Source organism: Alnus glutinosa, chromosome 3 (assembly GCF_958979055.1).
Source record: "Alnus glutinosa chromosome 3, dhAlnGlut1.1, whole genome shotgun sequence".
Classification (NCBI taxonomy): domain Eukaryota; kingdom Viridiplantae; phylum Streptophyta; class Magnoliopsida; order Fagales; family Betulaceae; genus Alnus; species Alnus glutinosa.
This window is the reverse complement of record NC_084888.1, coordinates 25,339,996-25,357,305: the sequence shown is the minus strand read 5'-3', so window position 1 is coordinate 25,357,305 and position 17,310 is coordinate 25,339,996. Positions and strand designations below refer to the sequence as shown.

The 17,310-nt window shown below is 36.1% G+C and overlaps 1 protein-coding gene across 1 annotated transcript; it reads left to right on the top strand.

Annotated features, from left to right (window-relative positions):
- The first annotated feature begins 730 nt into the window (after positions 1-730).
- Positions 731-2,134, top strand: LOC133864069 (probable 2-oxoglutarate-dependent dioxygenase AOP1). The gene is made up of 3 exons (XM_062300267.1): positions 731-1,149; positions 1,311-1,632; positions 1,788-2,134. The coding sequence occupies exons 1-3, from the start codon at positions 776-778 to the stop codon at positions 2,034-2,036; spliced, it is 945 nt and encodes a 314-aa protein (XP_062156251.1). The 5' UTR covers positions 731-775; the 3' UTR covers positions 2,037-2,134.
- Positions 2,135-17,310: the final 15,176 nt, after the last annotated feature.

Here is a 17,310-nt window from a genome sequence, read left to right as displayed (position 1 = left end):
GAATTTACAAGTTAGATTTTCAATTTTAAAAATAAGATTTTTAAATTTTGTTCAATTTTTAATTAATTAATCCCTTTATTACTTTACCATCAAAGTTAACGATTTTTCATTTGTCACATGTTTTTCATTTGATAGTACTCTTGAGTTCATGTTTGTACCCATGGCTTTATACAAATTAGAAAAGTATGAGTGGAAAGTGGTCTATTTCTCTATTTTTTATTTTTTATTTTTTAGAGGAATACTGTAATAAGGGAATATGAATAACTATTCCAAATAATAGACCTACTAAATAAAAGAATGCTCAACTATTTCGTAGGAATAATAATTCTAATCTAGGGGTCGAGTACCAAATGAGGCCTTATAATATAATCTTTAGGAAAAGACAAATTTTAAAAAATATGAACATTAAAAATGCAAAATTTTAGAATAAATAATTGTTGAATAAATAATACAGAAATAATATTTAAATAGAATAGTGAAAGTGGATATATAGTCAAACATTTGAGCAGGATGCATGTACTTTAAAAAAGGAAATAAATATATAAAAGAAAAAAAAAGAAAAAAAAAAAGTGATATTTTAACTAAATTTTAGCTACAAATTTGGTATAAGCTGGACGTGAGTATAGACTTAAAAGTTAAAAGGTTTTGTTAATGACGTTGCATGTGATTGGTTTTCAAACTGTATAAATAGCTAGCCCATAGCACCCAAAGGTGTAGCAAACCACAACAAAGTAGCAACTTCCATATCTAGCTGCTCGATCGAGAGCAAAAGAAAATGGGTTCCGAATCCACTCTCAAACTTCCTGTGATTGATTTCTCCAACCTGCTTCTAAAACCTGGCACTCCCGAGTGGGACTCGTTGAAAGCCCAAGTCTGGCAAGCACTGGTGGAGTATGGTTGCTTCGAGGCTTTGTTCAGCAAAGTACCATTAGAGCTTCGAAATTCAGTGTTGGGTGCAATTGAAGAGCTTTTTGACCTCCCTTTACAAACAAAGCTACAGAACGTTTCTAAGAAACCCTTTCATGGCTATGTAGGGCAATACCCTATGGTCCCTCTCTATGAGAGCTTGGGCATTGATGATGCGCACATCTCTGACAAAGTTGATAGCCTCACAAACATCTTCTGGCCTCAAGGAAACCCAAGATTTTCGTATAACTTTCTTTCCTCTACTTATGTTACCAAACAGTATCATTATAAACCATATTTTCCAATTGCTTTTTTCATAAAATTTGATATGCTAGAAGCCTAGAAAATTTATTTAATAAATTTTTGACTTCTCTGTTAATATTCTTTGTGTATAATTTGGGCAGCAATGCCATACAGTCATACTCGGAGCAACTTTCGGAATTGGACCAAGTAGTGAGGAGGATGGTTTTGGAGAGCTTGGGTGTGGAGAAATACTTAGATGAACATATCGGGTCAACCAACTATCTTCTTCGGGTCATGAAATATAAGGGGCCTGAAACGACGGATACCAAGCTTGGCCTAAGTGCGCACACAGATAAAAACATAGTTACCATTTTGTGCCAGAATCAAGTCGATGGGCTAGAGGTGAAGACTAAAGATGGTGAATGGATCAATGTCAAGCCCTCCCCAGACACTTTCATTGTCATGATTGGGGATTCTCTACTGGTAACTAAATATTTCTCTGCATTAATTACATGAAACGTACAGAAAAATCAAAGTCAAACAAAAATAGTTTCCAAAAAAAAAAAGCAAAATCAATTGATCGATTGATGAGAACAAACAACTTAATTAACACTAAGGACTTGTGATTGATTTTGCAGGCATGGGCAAACGGTAGGCTGCACTCTCCATATCATCGGGTCATGATGACCGGAAACAAGGCAAGGTACTCTGCCGGATTGTTTTCAATCCCCAGGGCTGGCTACGTTGTAAAAGCCCCGGAGGAGCTAGTTGATGAGGAGCACCCTTTGCTCTTCAAGCCTTTTGACCATGTTCAGTTCCTCGCCTTCTACTACACTGAGGCCGGTCAAAGAGCCGAGTCTGCTTTAACAACTTATTGTGGTGTATGAAAGATTTGGCTATATTTGTAGTAAATAAAGCTATTACCAACTTGTATTGCCTAAACCGTTTCCTTCCTAACCTTTTAAATAAAGTGCTTTTTATCTAAGTGTCATTACTATATTAATTATGTACTTAAATCATAGGTTTCGTGTGGTGGCACAAATTTTAGTCTTGTTTTATAAGGCCCTCGGGCCGGCCATAAGATCCAGTTTAATTAACTTACTGGACTCAGAGCTAGACGCAAGAAATTATAAGAAATCCCGAGGACTACTTACGAATAACGAATGAATTGTTTTGAAAAACTTGGGAATATAAATTTTTATTTATTTTTTAAACAATTTCAAGATAACATAATAAAACACCTCAACTCATTTGAGATCCCTCCTAGTACGTTCTCATCAAAATCTGTGGTGAGGAAAAACAAAACGTGGTGATCGGAGAACTCGATCGGTAAGAAATATATATACCCAACCATTTTAAAATGGCCTTGCATACTAAGAATTCCAGTTTAGACCCCAATTTGTTTAATCACTAAATATTATCACACAAACAACATTTTACAAATTTATCAGTACCACATATTTAATCATCAAATCACGAAATACAAAAAATTAAATGAACATAGATTTAGTGACAGTATGAAAACCTATTTGAAGAACACTTCAAATAGTAAAACCTATCTGCAGTTAATTTTTTATCAAAATACTTGACAGATTCCGTTAATGTGCCACGTTAGTATCAATAAAATAACGATATGTGTCACTGTTAATAATATATATAAAACTAAAAAGTTAAAAAATTAAATTTTTTAAATTAGGGTGGCTGCTGAGCCACACCTTTTCTTCTTCTTTTCTTTTTCTTTTAATTAAAAAAATTAAAATTTTTAATTTCTTTAACCTTTTAGTTTTATATTAATAAATTTTTTTTAAAAAAAATTTTTTTTTAAAAAAATTATTTTTTTATTAATGTTTTTTATTTTAGTTTTTAAGAGAATGATGGTATTATAAAAATATTTCGACAAAAGTGACCTTTCTGGCACACTTTGGTAGTTTGATGGGTCACATTAGTACTGCACTTGGAAGTTCAGGGGGACTATTCTAAAATCGGCTGTTAGTTCAGGAAGCTTTTTTATATTCTTCCCAAAAAAATATTCACCTGTTAATAAACCCAAATCACTAATTCAGTCCAATGCAATAAAAGATACCAATCAACTAGCAAAATTGTAACACCCAAGAAAAAAAACAAGAGTTTAGTATTAATAAATGATATTTATTAAGTAAGATAGAATTAATATAATATTTTAAGTGATTATAGTTATATAATTGGAATAAAAAGGGTTTACAGTAAGGTGATGGAATTAGGAAATAAAGTATTAATAATGAGTTCCAGTGTAGTGAATAATTAAATGTAAGGATAAGTTGTAGTTGAATTAAATAAAAAAGTGTTGAATAACAATTAACAAAATAGAAAACTAGATGTGGTGGGGGATAATGTTATAATTTAGAAAATATGGGGCCTTAAAATAAAAAGAGGATCTTATCCACTGCCACGTATCAGGCTGTGGTTGGTTATAGGGATATACTATCCCTTAGTATTAGTAAAAGAAACAGAAATAATAAGGCTAAGTCCTATTTGATTTTACGCACGCCCCCTTCTCCCCTCATTCTTCCTTTTCTTTTCCTTTTCCTTTAGAAATGCCTTAATGAAATTTACTAACTGGTAGTTAACTTCATGGTTTGCCTCTTAGTCTTATCCTAAAAAGAATAAGACAATAGTTGATCTCAACCGTAACAACCCAATGAAATTAGCTAACTGGTAGCTGGTAGTTAATTTCATGGTTCGTATCCTAGTCTTAAACTAAGAAGAATAAGATCACATGAATCTCATTCTCTCCAAAAAGAGAGTCTGTAACGGAAGACTTTCACTTATAACATAAAGTTAGTAATTAAAGCCTACAATCACATAACAACCAGAGAGAAACTAAAGCATCATAACATAGATAGTCATCGAATGTCAACGTCAACAGACCGCTCTTGAAAATCACTTAAACATTACAACTTAATACTATAAGTCATAAAATAACATCGAGAGTCAGAATTAGCAGCTTGATTGAGTCTGACCTCATGTGGCCCATGCTGCTAATGAAGTCCTTCTATAGTGACCACCACTCAAGCATGGTTATGTCAACGAAAATCCTATAACAACAAACATTTGACCGTAAAAGAACAACTTGTGTAATAGTAAGCATATGGGCGTTATCTTGCACATATCGGTGTATCATTTCAAATGATTCAATTTAATATTCACCGTCTTTTACGTGCATGTTATTCATAAACTCATCATTTTCATTGTTTTGTCGTTAACCACTCATTTTCACAAAATAGTTCATAGTAATAAAAAAAAATATTTAATGTGAGTTGTAAACATGCATGTTTTGGTACACAAAATAATCATACTATGCGAAAAAATAATAATAAAGCCCAAGAGCCTTAAAATGATCCCTACCAGAATCTTAAACCATAGTAACACTTTCATGCTAGACTTGGCACATTAAACCATCAACAAGATACTAAACCAAAGCTAAACTGACATTGTGGTAAAAACCCAAGTAAAGATACAAATCCTTCCTTCTCTAAGAGACCTCACACACACACACACACACACACACACACCCAAGTAAAGATACAAATCCTTCCTTACTCTAAGAGACCTCACACACACACACACACACACACACACACACAATGAACGAACTGAGCAAAAGGGCGTGTAAGTGAGTATAAGGGGCTTGGGATGGGTATTCATAGACCTGGGGGGTTTTGATGATAAGGATGAGTTGTTCTTACACATTTTTACCGAACGTCGAACATTTTGTCACTTTAGTTGAATGTTTGGTGTACTTTTTTTTCCAACGATTTTTGGCCAGGTCAAACATTTGGTGGTCCTTGTTCATTCTGTGGTCCCCCTGACACAAAGTTGTTGCCTGAATAGTAGCATACATCAGGTCGTCGAATGTTCGTGATGTAAGCATCAAACATTTGGTGTACTGTAATATCGAACGCTTGGTAACCCTAGTCGAAGATTTGGTTGAGGCAAAAAAATAGAATACCTTTCCATCCTTTCTATCCAGTCTTAATATAATATTAACACTGGTCAAAGCTTATTGATAAGCATTGAATGTTGCATATTCAAGCCCCTTAACTTGCATATGTTAATTCCTTAGTATTGTTATTTGTTTGATTTTGTGTTGTTTTATTGTTTTCAAGTTTTACATAAACATGCAATTAATTTCATTAATTTTGGGCTTAAAACACACTTTGAGAAAATCTAGAAGATGTGGTTAAGCTTAACCAATCATAATAGAAGACCTATATGATGTGGTTAAGTTTAATCAAATTAAGGAAATGATTAAATCGGAAATTCTCCAATAGGAGTTAAAGGATTCAAATTTGGATTCTACACATGTCTCAGTGTTTTGATCATAACTTTCTACTCAATTCTTGGATTGCAATGAAATTGGTGGTGTTGGAAAGCTAATAAAAAATTCAACAAATATGTCAGAAATATATTTTTCATAGTTCGGACGTGTATTATGCCAAAATCACCCCGCAATAAAAGACCGCAAATTATGGACGAATTTGGAATCATTTTCCTACTTGGATTAAATTTTCAATCTCCTACTTGGACTAAGAGACTAAGTTTCAATTTTTCTTGGATTCCTAGGGTTTTTAGGCCTCTCCTAGTCTCTATAAATAGACCCCTAAGGTTTAAGAGAAGGTGTACTTAGCTTTAGACAGAAAACTTTTCTTGGAGGCTTGACAAGTTGAAGAGGAGAAGAACATGGTAGGAGGCCATCCCAGCACCATGATGTGCAGATAAATTCGTAATAGGGTGCTAATGTGGCCCTTTCCAAGTAACAATGGTTTAATTGTATTTTAATTTGGATTTTTCTACATGCATGATGATTGTATAACTATGAGAATTAATCTTAATGTTTATAGTCAATCATTATGAATTTCTTATCTTGTCTTAGAAAGTTTTTTATATTGATTGAACTCAATCTTTCTTATTTTTTGTAATTATGTAAATGATTGTTATACAACAGTTTTAATTGACATATGATCAAGAGGGTTAGATACGCCATGCCTAGGAAAGACGGATTGTACTACACCCTAGTTTAGTGTAATTTAGGAAGACAGTTCGTACCAACTTAAGTTGGGTTATACTATTCCATTGATTGTGTATATCCTATTAAAGACGTAGCTAATCCATACCTAGGGAAAATAGGTTGTTTATCATCTTAGCGGTTAGGTCGACGGTCCGTGCCAACCGAAGATGGATTATACTTATTCTTTATAGGCAATTTCTTGACTACTCGAGTAAGATGAGCTCCATATCATGCATAATATGAATTTTCCTTGTTAATTTATGATTGACCATCGTTATGCGGTGAGTGGCGAAATCAACCCCCTATTCTTTCTCACATCACTACTCTCATAACATTTATATCTTTTACTTTTATGTATTTATTTTTGTTAGTTTGTGATTGGCTGCATTCTGTTGGCCAAAATCAGTTCTATGTAATGATGCTTATTATACAAGGATGCTGTCTTATTCAGAATCTACACTTCAGTTATGAGCTTCAAGAAGACTAGCTCTGTGCAAATTCAAAACAATATAGTTTAATTCCTTTGCATCTGTCCGGACAATGTGGTATTTCGCCTGGACGCTCATTTGTCAAATCATCATCCGTCTGAACGACGAGAACTTTCTGTTTAGACGTCCCTCTGTGTCCAGAAGCTTCGAATTGTTCTTGGTTGAATCCGTCAGGACGTCTCAGCAACACGTACGGACGCCTTTCAATGTTCGACAAGTAAAAGAGTTTCTTTCCAAAACACAGATATGGGAAGACAACTGCAACCGTTTGGACGATGTGGCTGTTCCGTCCGGACACGATCCTTGATAAGGCAAGTCATGTAAAAGATGTTCAACCGTCCGGACGTCAAACTCCATGGTTTGGACGCTTAGGCCTTAATATGGAAATTACGTGCAGCAGAAGTGCAACCGTCTGAAAGCTAGGGCAACACCGTCCGGACGTGGCCCTTTTCAGGAAAGTATATCAAGCAAATTCGGAAAGCCCGTTGCACAGTTGTTCGTTCGGACGCCCACAGCTACCGTCTGGACGCTGCACAAAAAAATCGTATCAGACGCGATTTAGGTTTCTGTAGCCTATAAACAGAGGCCCCTAGGCATGTCATGTGTAAGAATTCGGTATTGAATTCTGTAGAGCTTAGAGAGTTTATTTTAGGAGTTGTTGTACTGATCGGCTCACTCTCTAGTCGTTGCCATTGTGTGCTGTTCCTATACTGAATCTTAAGTTTATCTTAGGGGTTTGCCCTAAGGTAAATGATTCCATTGAAAACCCCTTCAAGTAGGTGACTTGGTTGCGAGGTGTTCGTGTTGGGTTACATGTCAGAGTTCAAGGTACGGCCATTGCATAAGGGTATGTGAGTGCTACTGCTTTGTAACTAGCTTTGTCTTCTGAATAGTGGATATCCTGGGTTTGGCTTCCCCAGAGTGGTTTTCCTCTTAATTGAGTTTTCACTTCGTTAACAAAATTCTTGTGTCATTTAAATTCCGCTTTTATACTATTTTGTTAACACATTGTGCACACACACACGGTTAAAATTGAAGTCATCATCTATTTTCAATTGGTATTAGAGCTTGGTACACTCTAAGAAGAAAAAAAATTCTTAAGTGTAATTTTGTTTGACTTCTATTTTTTTTATGTCTGTTAATTTTGATTTGATGGAAAAAGGTGAACTCCATAAGATGTGTGTCGAATTGTTTAAACAACTTGAAGATTTTAAAAAATCTAGCATTGATCACTTACAAAGACTTAAAAATTTTGAAGTTGAAAAAGATGTGTTTATTGAAAAAATTAAGTCTTTAGAAGATGATCTAATGAATTCAAAACTTCCTTTGGACAAACCTTTTAATTCTGGCTTGAGTATTGATAGTGTTGCTTTTGTTTCACATGTTATGCCTGCTCATAGAACTATGTTTATTAAACCTAGCATGTCTCATAATCATACTCAGTCTACTTGCAGGGATAAAGGGGCTAGTTTTAAAAACTTCAATTCTATCCCTACTTGTCATCACTGTGGCATTATGGGTCATATCCGCCCTAATTGCTTTCAGATTCGTTATCAGAAACCTTAGGATAAATTGCATGTACCTAGGGAAGGTGAACCAGGTTTTGAGAACCAAGTCAAGAATTTAAGTGATCAGGTTAAACTCATTAGTGAAAAGCTAGGAAGCCTCACTCCTAATGAAAAGAAATCTGTCTTGACTAATAATAAGAAGAAGAAAACTTCCAAACAATTCTGGGTGAAGAAAGAGGACAACCTGTGTCTAGTTGCTCATACTTCCTTAAAATTCTTGATACTTGTTTGTGGTATTTGGATAGTGGTTGCTCTAAACACATGACAGCTGATAAGACTCTACTAAAAGAAGTTTAGATGGGTAAAGGAGGAAGAATCACCTATGGAGATGGAAGTCAATCCAAGGTAATTGGAAAAGGGATCATCGACATTCCAGGACTTGGAGCATCTCAAGAAGCCTTGTATATGGAAGTATTTAAGGCAAATCTTCTCAGCATCAGCCAATTATGTGACAATGATTTGGTGGTTCAATTCTCCAAAAAGGAGTGTAATATCTTTGACATCAGTGGCAAGTGGCTAATGGGAGGAGAAAGGACTGTTGACAATTGCTATGGCCTACCTGGTCTCACTTCAGATCCTCAAATTATCTGCAATAAGGCAACCGTAGATGACAGTGAATTATGGCAACAAAGGTTGGGGCACTTGAATTTCACAGATATGTTGAAGATAGCTAGCAAAGAAATTGTCAAAGATCTTCCTAAAATGGAGAAGACTGGGAAATGAGTTTGTGGTCCATGCCAGCTAGGGAAATAGACTCAAGCGGCTCATAAGAAGACTTCATGTATTCTCACTTCCAGAAATTTAGAATTGTTGCATATGGATCTCATGGGTCCCACTAGAACTGGTAGTCTAGGTGGAAGTATATATTGGTAGTGGTAGATGACTTTTTTCGATACACATGGGCTATTCTTCTCCAAGAAAAGTCTGATGCTTTTGATGCAGCTCAGAAGTTATTCAAGAAAATTCAAATTGAGCAAAACTGCCACATAATGAGAATCCGCAGTGATCATGGAAGAGAATTTGAGAATGCCAAGTTTCATGAGTTCTGCCTTTCGTATGGGATCCAGTAGGAATTTTCATCCCCCATCACTCCACAACATAATGGGGTTGTAGAAAAGAAGAACAGAGTGATTCAAGAGATGGCTCGTGTAATGATCCACTCAAAAAATCTTGCTCAACATTTTTGGTGAGAAGCTATCAATACTGCTTGCCATATCATCAACAGAGTCTACTTGAGGTTTGAAACAAATAAGACTCCCTATGAGATTTGGCGAGGAAAGAAGCTCATAGTTAAGTACTTCAGAACTTTTGGAAGTAAATGCTATATTCTTCGAGATAGGGAAAATCATTTGATCCCAAAAGTGATGAAGGTATATTCTTAGGGTACTCCACCAATAGTCGTGCATATAGGGTCTTTAATAAAAGAACAGAAACTGTTATGGACTCAATCAATGTGATCATTGATGATGAAGAAATTGAGGCATCTAGCAAGGGGCAGAAAATTCAGCCCATTCCTACAGAGCTGCCTATTCCTCCAGCTAACATGATCAAGCCTTCCACTTCACCTCAAGAAACCCCAGGCATGTCTCCAGCTGCTGAATCTTTTCTTATCCTTACAACTTCTGATACTACTGTCAGTGCTTTTGAAGATGAGGATATTCCCACAAATCCTCCTAAGAGGTCATGGGTAAAGCATAATCATCCCACTTAGCAGCTCAATGGGACTCTTGAAGAAGGGCGTTAGCTAAGAAACAGAGTGATCCAGCCCTCAACTGAAGTAGCTAATCAAGTATCCTACAACTGCTACCTTGCACAGACAGAGCTCAAGAAAGTTGACGAAGCTCGACAAGATGAAAGATGGGTTTCTGCCATGCATGATGAGTTACATTAGTTTACCAGAAACGATGTATGGACTCTAGTTCCCAGACCTACTGATCATAACATCATTGGCACCAAGTAGATTTTCAAGAACAAATCAGATGAGCATGGTACATTGGTCAGGAATAAAGCACGCCTTGTTGCTCAAGGGTACACACAGATTGAGGGGATAGACTTTGATGAAACCTTTGCTCCAGTTGCCAGCTTAGAATCCATTAGAATTCTTCTCTCCATCGCTTGCCATCTTGGATTCAAGCATTATCAGATGGATGTAAAGAGTGCCTTTCTAAATGACATTCTTCAAGAAGAGGTTTATGTAGAACAGCCAAAAGGATTTCAAGATCCTCATCATCCTCATCATGTCTACAAGCTAAAGAAAGCTCTATATGGTCTTAAGCAGGCTCCTCGAGCGTGGTATGATCGTCTAACCACATATCTTTTTGGCTAAGGGGTTTACAAGGGAATGGGCTAATCGGACCTTGTTCATCAGAAATTAAGGTACACATAAGCTCATTGCTCAAATCTATGTTGATGATATCATATTTGGAGCTACTCTAAATTCCCTAGCCCATGAATTTTCTGAAGAGATGAAGCAGGAATTCGAGATGAGCATTATTGGTGAGTTGAACTACTTTATGGGTCTTCAAGTCAAACAAACTTCTGAAGGCATCTTCATTTCTCAATCCAAGTATGTTAAGGATTTAGTTAAACGTTTCGGCCTAGATGGGAAGAGTCATGCCCATACTCCCATGAACACTAGTGTTAAGATAAGCACTGATATTACAGGGAAACCAATTGATCGTACTCTCTACAGAAATATGATAGGGAGTCTCCTCTACCTCATAGCTAGCCGACTAGATATCGCCATCAGTGTGGGAGTTTGTGCTCATTTTTAGGCAAATCCTAAAGAATCTCACCTCTCTACAGTCAAACGTATCATCAGGTATGTAAATGATACTCTTCTCTATGGCATCTGGTATTCCAGGGAATCAAATCTTGTTGTTGCAGGTTACTCTGATGCAGACTGGGCTGGCAATGATGATTATAGAAAGAGCACCTCAGGAGGATGGTTCTATGTGGAAAATAATGTTGTGGCTTGGATGAGTAGGAAACAATCTTTTATTTCCCTCTCCATTGTTGAGGCTGAGTATATTGCTGGGAGAAGCTATTGTACCCAATTGCTGTGGATGAAGAAGCTGCTATGTGATTATGGATTCACTCAGGATACCATGATTATCAACTATGATAATACTAGTGCCATAAATATTTTTAAGAATCCTGTTCAGCACTCTCAGACGAAGCACATTGACATCAGACATCACTTCTTACGTGATCTTATGGAATCACAGGTAGTATCTCTTTCTTTCATTCCCACATATAACCAATTGGCTGACATTCTTACCAAACCTCTGGATGGTATCAGGTTTGAGTCTCTTCGAAAAGCCATTGGTGTTTGCGACATGTCCTAGACATGTTTTTCCATACTAGGATTAGTCTTTTTTGTGTTTCTTAAGTCTCATCCTCTGAAAGCATGATGTTTTAATTAAAAAAAAAAAAATGTTTTGGGGAGTTTGGTAGAGGGGTTGTTCTTTCTAAAGTTTGTCAGCTATCTCATGTCTCTTATTCTGCTTTATTGGTTCATTATGCTTTGATGAATTATACTTACATGTAGTTGAGATCATAAGTCTGACATTTGCGAAGTTTTCCTGCTCACTTTTTATGCTTGATAGTTGCTTTCCTCATGTGATGATTTTGTGCACTATCAAAGGCTCTCCTAAGGTACATTCTTTTTTCTCTCTGACTTCTGGTTCCTAAAAATTCTGATAAGAGAGATTTTTTTATTATTATTATTTTGTAAGATTGTCAAATTGACCAATTCGCTAGTTGAACCTAGAACCTAAAAATTCTAGCATTCTCTCTAGGTTGCAGCACCAAGTGATAAAAAGCATTCAAAAAATCAGTAAATATGGATAAATGAAAAGATCCACTACTTATTGTGCTATAAAACTGTTCTTGATCTTGTCTCTAAAGAAACAGTCTGTGACCAAATCATTGTGGAAATAGACGGTCACTAAAGAACTAAGTAAAAGAAAAGTGCTACATCTTAGGAGGAGTGTATCACATGAGGGTTGGTAGGCCCTAGTAAAATAAGGTTTGACTTTTGACTGATCTATCATTGATTTTCTCCCTTGTTTAGAAAATTCAGTTGCTTTAAGTCATTTCGGTAAACTTCAAAACCTTACTGAGAAAGCCTTCACACACACACATTACATAAGTTGAGCAAGCTATTTGAATTATTATGTTTGTAGGGAAATTTTTGCTTATCCATTTCTTGTCTCTCAACTCTATGTTTGTGTAATTTTGACTTGCTATTTGGCTGATTTCTCATAATTGGATACATGCGTGTGCTACTCTATTTGTGAAGCAACTAACTTTGTTGTTTTTCTCTCCCTTTTTCAGGAAGATGTTTTTCTCATGATTTTTTAACAGTTTCTTTGGTTTTTAGAACTGTTTCTAGGATTGGTTTTATTTACTGTGTTTACCCTTGTCCTACTGAGACATTGAGGGGGAGTAATTATTTTGTGCTTTTTCTTATACTCTATTTTACCCTTTGTCCTTTTGAGATAAAAAGGGGAAGTATTTTTTGTTTTGGACCGGGATTGTATTTTTAAGCGGTTAAGTATTTTTGTCCCAGAATGGCCAAAGCAGGAGTTTGTTAGTTTGTGATTGGCTGGATTCTGTTGGACAAAATCACTTCTACTTAATGATGATTATTATAAAGAGATGTTGTTTTATTCAAAGTCTACACTTCAGTTATGAGCTTCAAGAAGACTCTATGCAAGATTCAATATAGTGTAGTTCAGTTCCCTTGCATCCATCCGGATGATGTGGTATTCCGTCCGGACGCTCATATGTCAAAGCATCATCTGTCCGGACGACGAGAACTTTCCGTCTATACGTCCCTCTGTGTCTAGAAGCTTCGAATTGTTCTTGGTTGCATCGTTTGCACATTGTGCACACACACGTGGTTAAAATAGAAGTCATCTATTTTGCAATTTTTAGAAAGAAAAAATATCAAACATCTTTTAAATTAAGTTATATATAATCTCGAAAAGATTGATAACAACACCTATATTGTTCTTGAGGTTTGACACCCTCAATATAGACTATCCTACAAGGATTTGTACTATTATGAGTGGTAATTTTATTATTGATATTTTTGTACCCAAAACGACCACATCAATTTTTGTATGTTGCCGGGGACTGCAAACGATTATGTTATTAAGTTTTAAATATTGAATTTAACTTGATAATTTTCTGTTTTTATTTTATTTCTAATTTTGGTTTGTTTACTTTTATCTAGATCCCAGCAAAATCCTACCATCCACTCCAAAAGACTCCAAAAGACTCCAAACTGAACCCATCCTCACCGCACCAGAATAGGATCTTACTCCAGAATCGTACCTCAGAACAGGATCTCTGAGAAACACCAAGAAATAGAACCTCCAAGAAACACCCAAGAGACTGCCAAGAAAACAAGAAGAACCCTAATTCAGATGAACAACCCAGAAACTCCAAAATCTAAGAGAGAGAGAGAGAGAGAGAGAGATAGAGGGAGAGATGACGTACCAGTGGTCGACGGAGAGTGGCGGCCGGTGGTGTCTGTGTGTGTGTGTGTGTGTGTGAGAGAGAGAGAGAGAGAGAGAGAGAGAGAGTAAAGAAAGAGAGAGAAACGTGCGAGACATTTAGAGAATGAAAAATAAATAAATAAATAAAAACATCAATTTTTTAGATTTGAGGTGTGGGGCGCGCGGGACACAAAAGTTTCATGTCTCGCGTGCATGGCCCCCTAAAATTTAGAGTCATTTTGGAAAAAAATGACTCCAATCGAAACGACTCCAATCACTTATTTTTATTTTTAATTAATTTTTTGATAAAAAAAAAATTATATATATATATACTAAATAAGCATATAGTATACTAGTTAATTAAATATAGTATTACATATTAATTATAATACGTTTATAATAGTATTTATATAGTATGTTAAACTAACATATTAATTAGTTATTAATACTTAGTATATAACATATATTGTATAGTTAGTATATAATTGGTATATAACCATCTATATATAAACACACATATATCACATTACGCAAGGTTAATTAATAATAGTTATATGTGTGTGTGTGTGTGTGTGTGTGTGTGTGTGTGTGTATTATACTTATTGTTAGTTTGTGATTGTCTACATTCTGCTGGACAAAATCACTTTTATGTAATGATGTTTTTTATACAGGGATGCTGTTTTATTCGGAGTCTACACTTCAGTTATGAGCTTCAAGAAGACTTTGTGAAGGATTCAAAATAGTCAGTTCAGTTCCCTTGCATCCGTTCGGACGACATGATATACTGTCCGGACCCTCATCTGTCAAAGCATCATTCATCCGGACGATGAGAACTTTTCGTTCCAGACGTCCCTCTGTGTCCAGAAGCTTCGAACTGTTCAAGGTTGCATCTGTCTGGATGTAATAGCAAATCGTCCGGCAGCTATTCAGAGTTCGAGAAGAATCCAAAGTTCAATTGAATCCGTCCAGACGACATGGCAATACTGTCTGGACGCCATTCAGTGTTCGACAAGTAATAGGAATTTTGTCTCAGACACAGATAAGGGAAGACAGCTGCAATCGTCCGGACGATTTGGTATTCTTGTTCGGACGCTAGCCTTGATAAGGCAAGTCATGTACAAGAAGTTCAATTGTCCGGACGCTCAAACCTTATTATGGAAATTACGTGCAGCGAAAGTACAACTGTCAGGATGCTAGGGCAACATCGTCTGGACACCCTCCGATATTTTCATCATAACTTTCTACTCAAATCTTGGATTGGCATCAAATTGGCGTCATTGGAAAGCTAACGAATAATAATGCAACTTGATGGTCCGGACGGCCAATAGAGACGTCTAGACGGCCCGCTAAAATTCAAGAAGTTTTTATAATTGCTTTTCGGACACGAAAACAATTGACCGTCTGGACGACCAAGTTCAGACGTGCGTGCTAAAGACTCCAATTTTGACTAAAATTAGGTTTTGTAAAGCCTATAAATAAGAGGCTCTAGTCGGGCATTATGTACAGAATTCGGTGTTGAATTTCTTATAGCTTAGATAGGGTGTTTAGGGAGATATTGAAGATCTACTAGCTCTCTAGCTTTTGCCAGTATGTGATTTGATCAGCTGTAAAGCCTATCTTAGGGGTTGGCCCTAAGGTAAAGGATTCCATTGAAGACTCCTTTAGGTAGGAGACCTGATTGAAAGACGTTCGTGTTGGGTTACATGTCAGAGCTTAAGGTACGACCACTGCATCAGGGTTATGTGAGTGCTACTGCTTTGTAACTAGTTTTGTCTTCTGAATAGTGGATATCTTGGGTTTGGATGCCCCGGAGTGGTTTTTCTCTTAAATGGGTTTCCACTTCGTCAACAAAATATTTGTCTCCTTTTAATTCCGCATTTAATATTTTGTTGCACACTGTTCACACACACAGTTAATTAGAAGTCCAATAATTTTCACTTATATTATAGTTATTTAGTTATATAGAATATATTAGACTTACTACTTGCTCACATACTAGTTGCTTAGTTAAGATCGATCGGATGCTCTATCGATCATATTATTCCATCATGATCGGTCGGACGTTCGATTGGTCGGACTCTATCATGATTAATCAAACTAATGCAATAGATTCTATCAGATGTTTGATTGATCGAACTCTATCACGTTCGATCAGACTAATGGACTAGGATTGAATGGATGTTCGATCGATCAGAGTAATACACTTGGATCGATCAGATCTTCTATCGATCCTATGATCCTATTATGATTGATCCGACTAGTACTTACGATCAATCGCCCAATAGAATGAACTTTCAGTGTGTCAAGTTTGATTGATCAAACTTCTATCACGATCGATCAGACTAATGCACTAGGATTGATTGGATGTTCGATCAATCAGAGTAATACACTTGGATCGATCAGATCTTCTATCGATCCTATGATCCTATCATGATCGATAGGACTAGTACTTACGATCAATCGCCCGTTAGATCGAACTTTCACTGTGTCAAGTTTGATTGATCGAACATTCGTACCACAGTAAATCGGACAGATGCACTAGGATTGATTGCGTGTTCGATCGATCAAAGTAATACACTTGGATTGATCAGATCTTCTATCGATCCTATGATCCTATCATGATCGATCAGACTAGTACTTAGGATCAATCACCCGATAGATCTAACTTTCAGTGTGTCAAGTTCAATTGATCAAACTCTATCATGATCGATTAGACTAATGCATTTGGATTGATTGGATGTTCAAACGATCAGAGTAATACACTTGGATTGATCAGATCTTCTATCGATCCTATGATCCTATCATGATCGATCAGACTAATACTTAGGATCAATCGCCCGCTAGATCGAACTTTCACTGTGTCAAGTTTAATTGATCGAACTCTATCACTATCGATCAGACTAATGCACTAGGATTGATTGGATATTCGATTGATCAAAGTAATACACTTGGATCGATAAGATATTCTATCAATCCTATGATCCTATCATGATCGATCGGACTAGTACTTAGGATCAATTGCCCGTTTGATCGAACATTCACTGTGTCAAGTTTGATTGATCAAGGATCAATTGCTTGTTACATCGAACTTTCACTGTCTCAAGTTGGATTGATCGAACTCTATCATGATCAATCAGACTAATGCACTAAGATTGATTGGATGTTCGATCGATAAGAGTAATACACCTAGATCGATCAGATCTTCTATCAATCCTGTGATCTTATTATGATTAATCGGACTAGTACTTAAGATCAATCGATCGTTAGATCGAACATTCACTGTGTCAAGTTTGATTGATCGAACATTCGTATCATAATAGATCGGACCGATGCACTAAGATGAAGTCGTTTTTATTTTAAAAAACGGCTCTAATTTGAGACCTTTTTTTTTTGGTTAAAGCGACTCTAATTTGAACTTCCTTTTTTTTTAAAAAAAAAAAAAGGGGTCAAATTTGAGCCGTTTTTATTAAAAACAACTAAAAATGGAGTTGTTTGAAAAATGACTCTAATTTAATTTGAGCCGTTTTCATTAAAACAGCTCAAAAGTTATT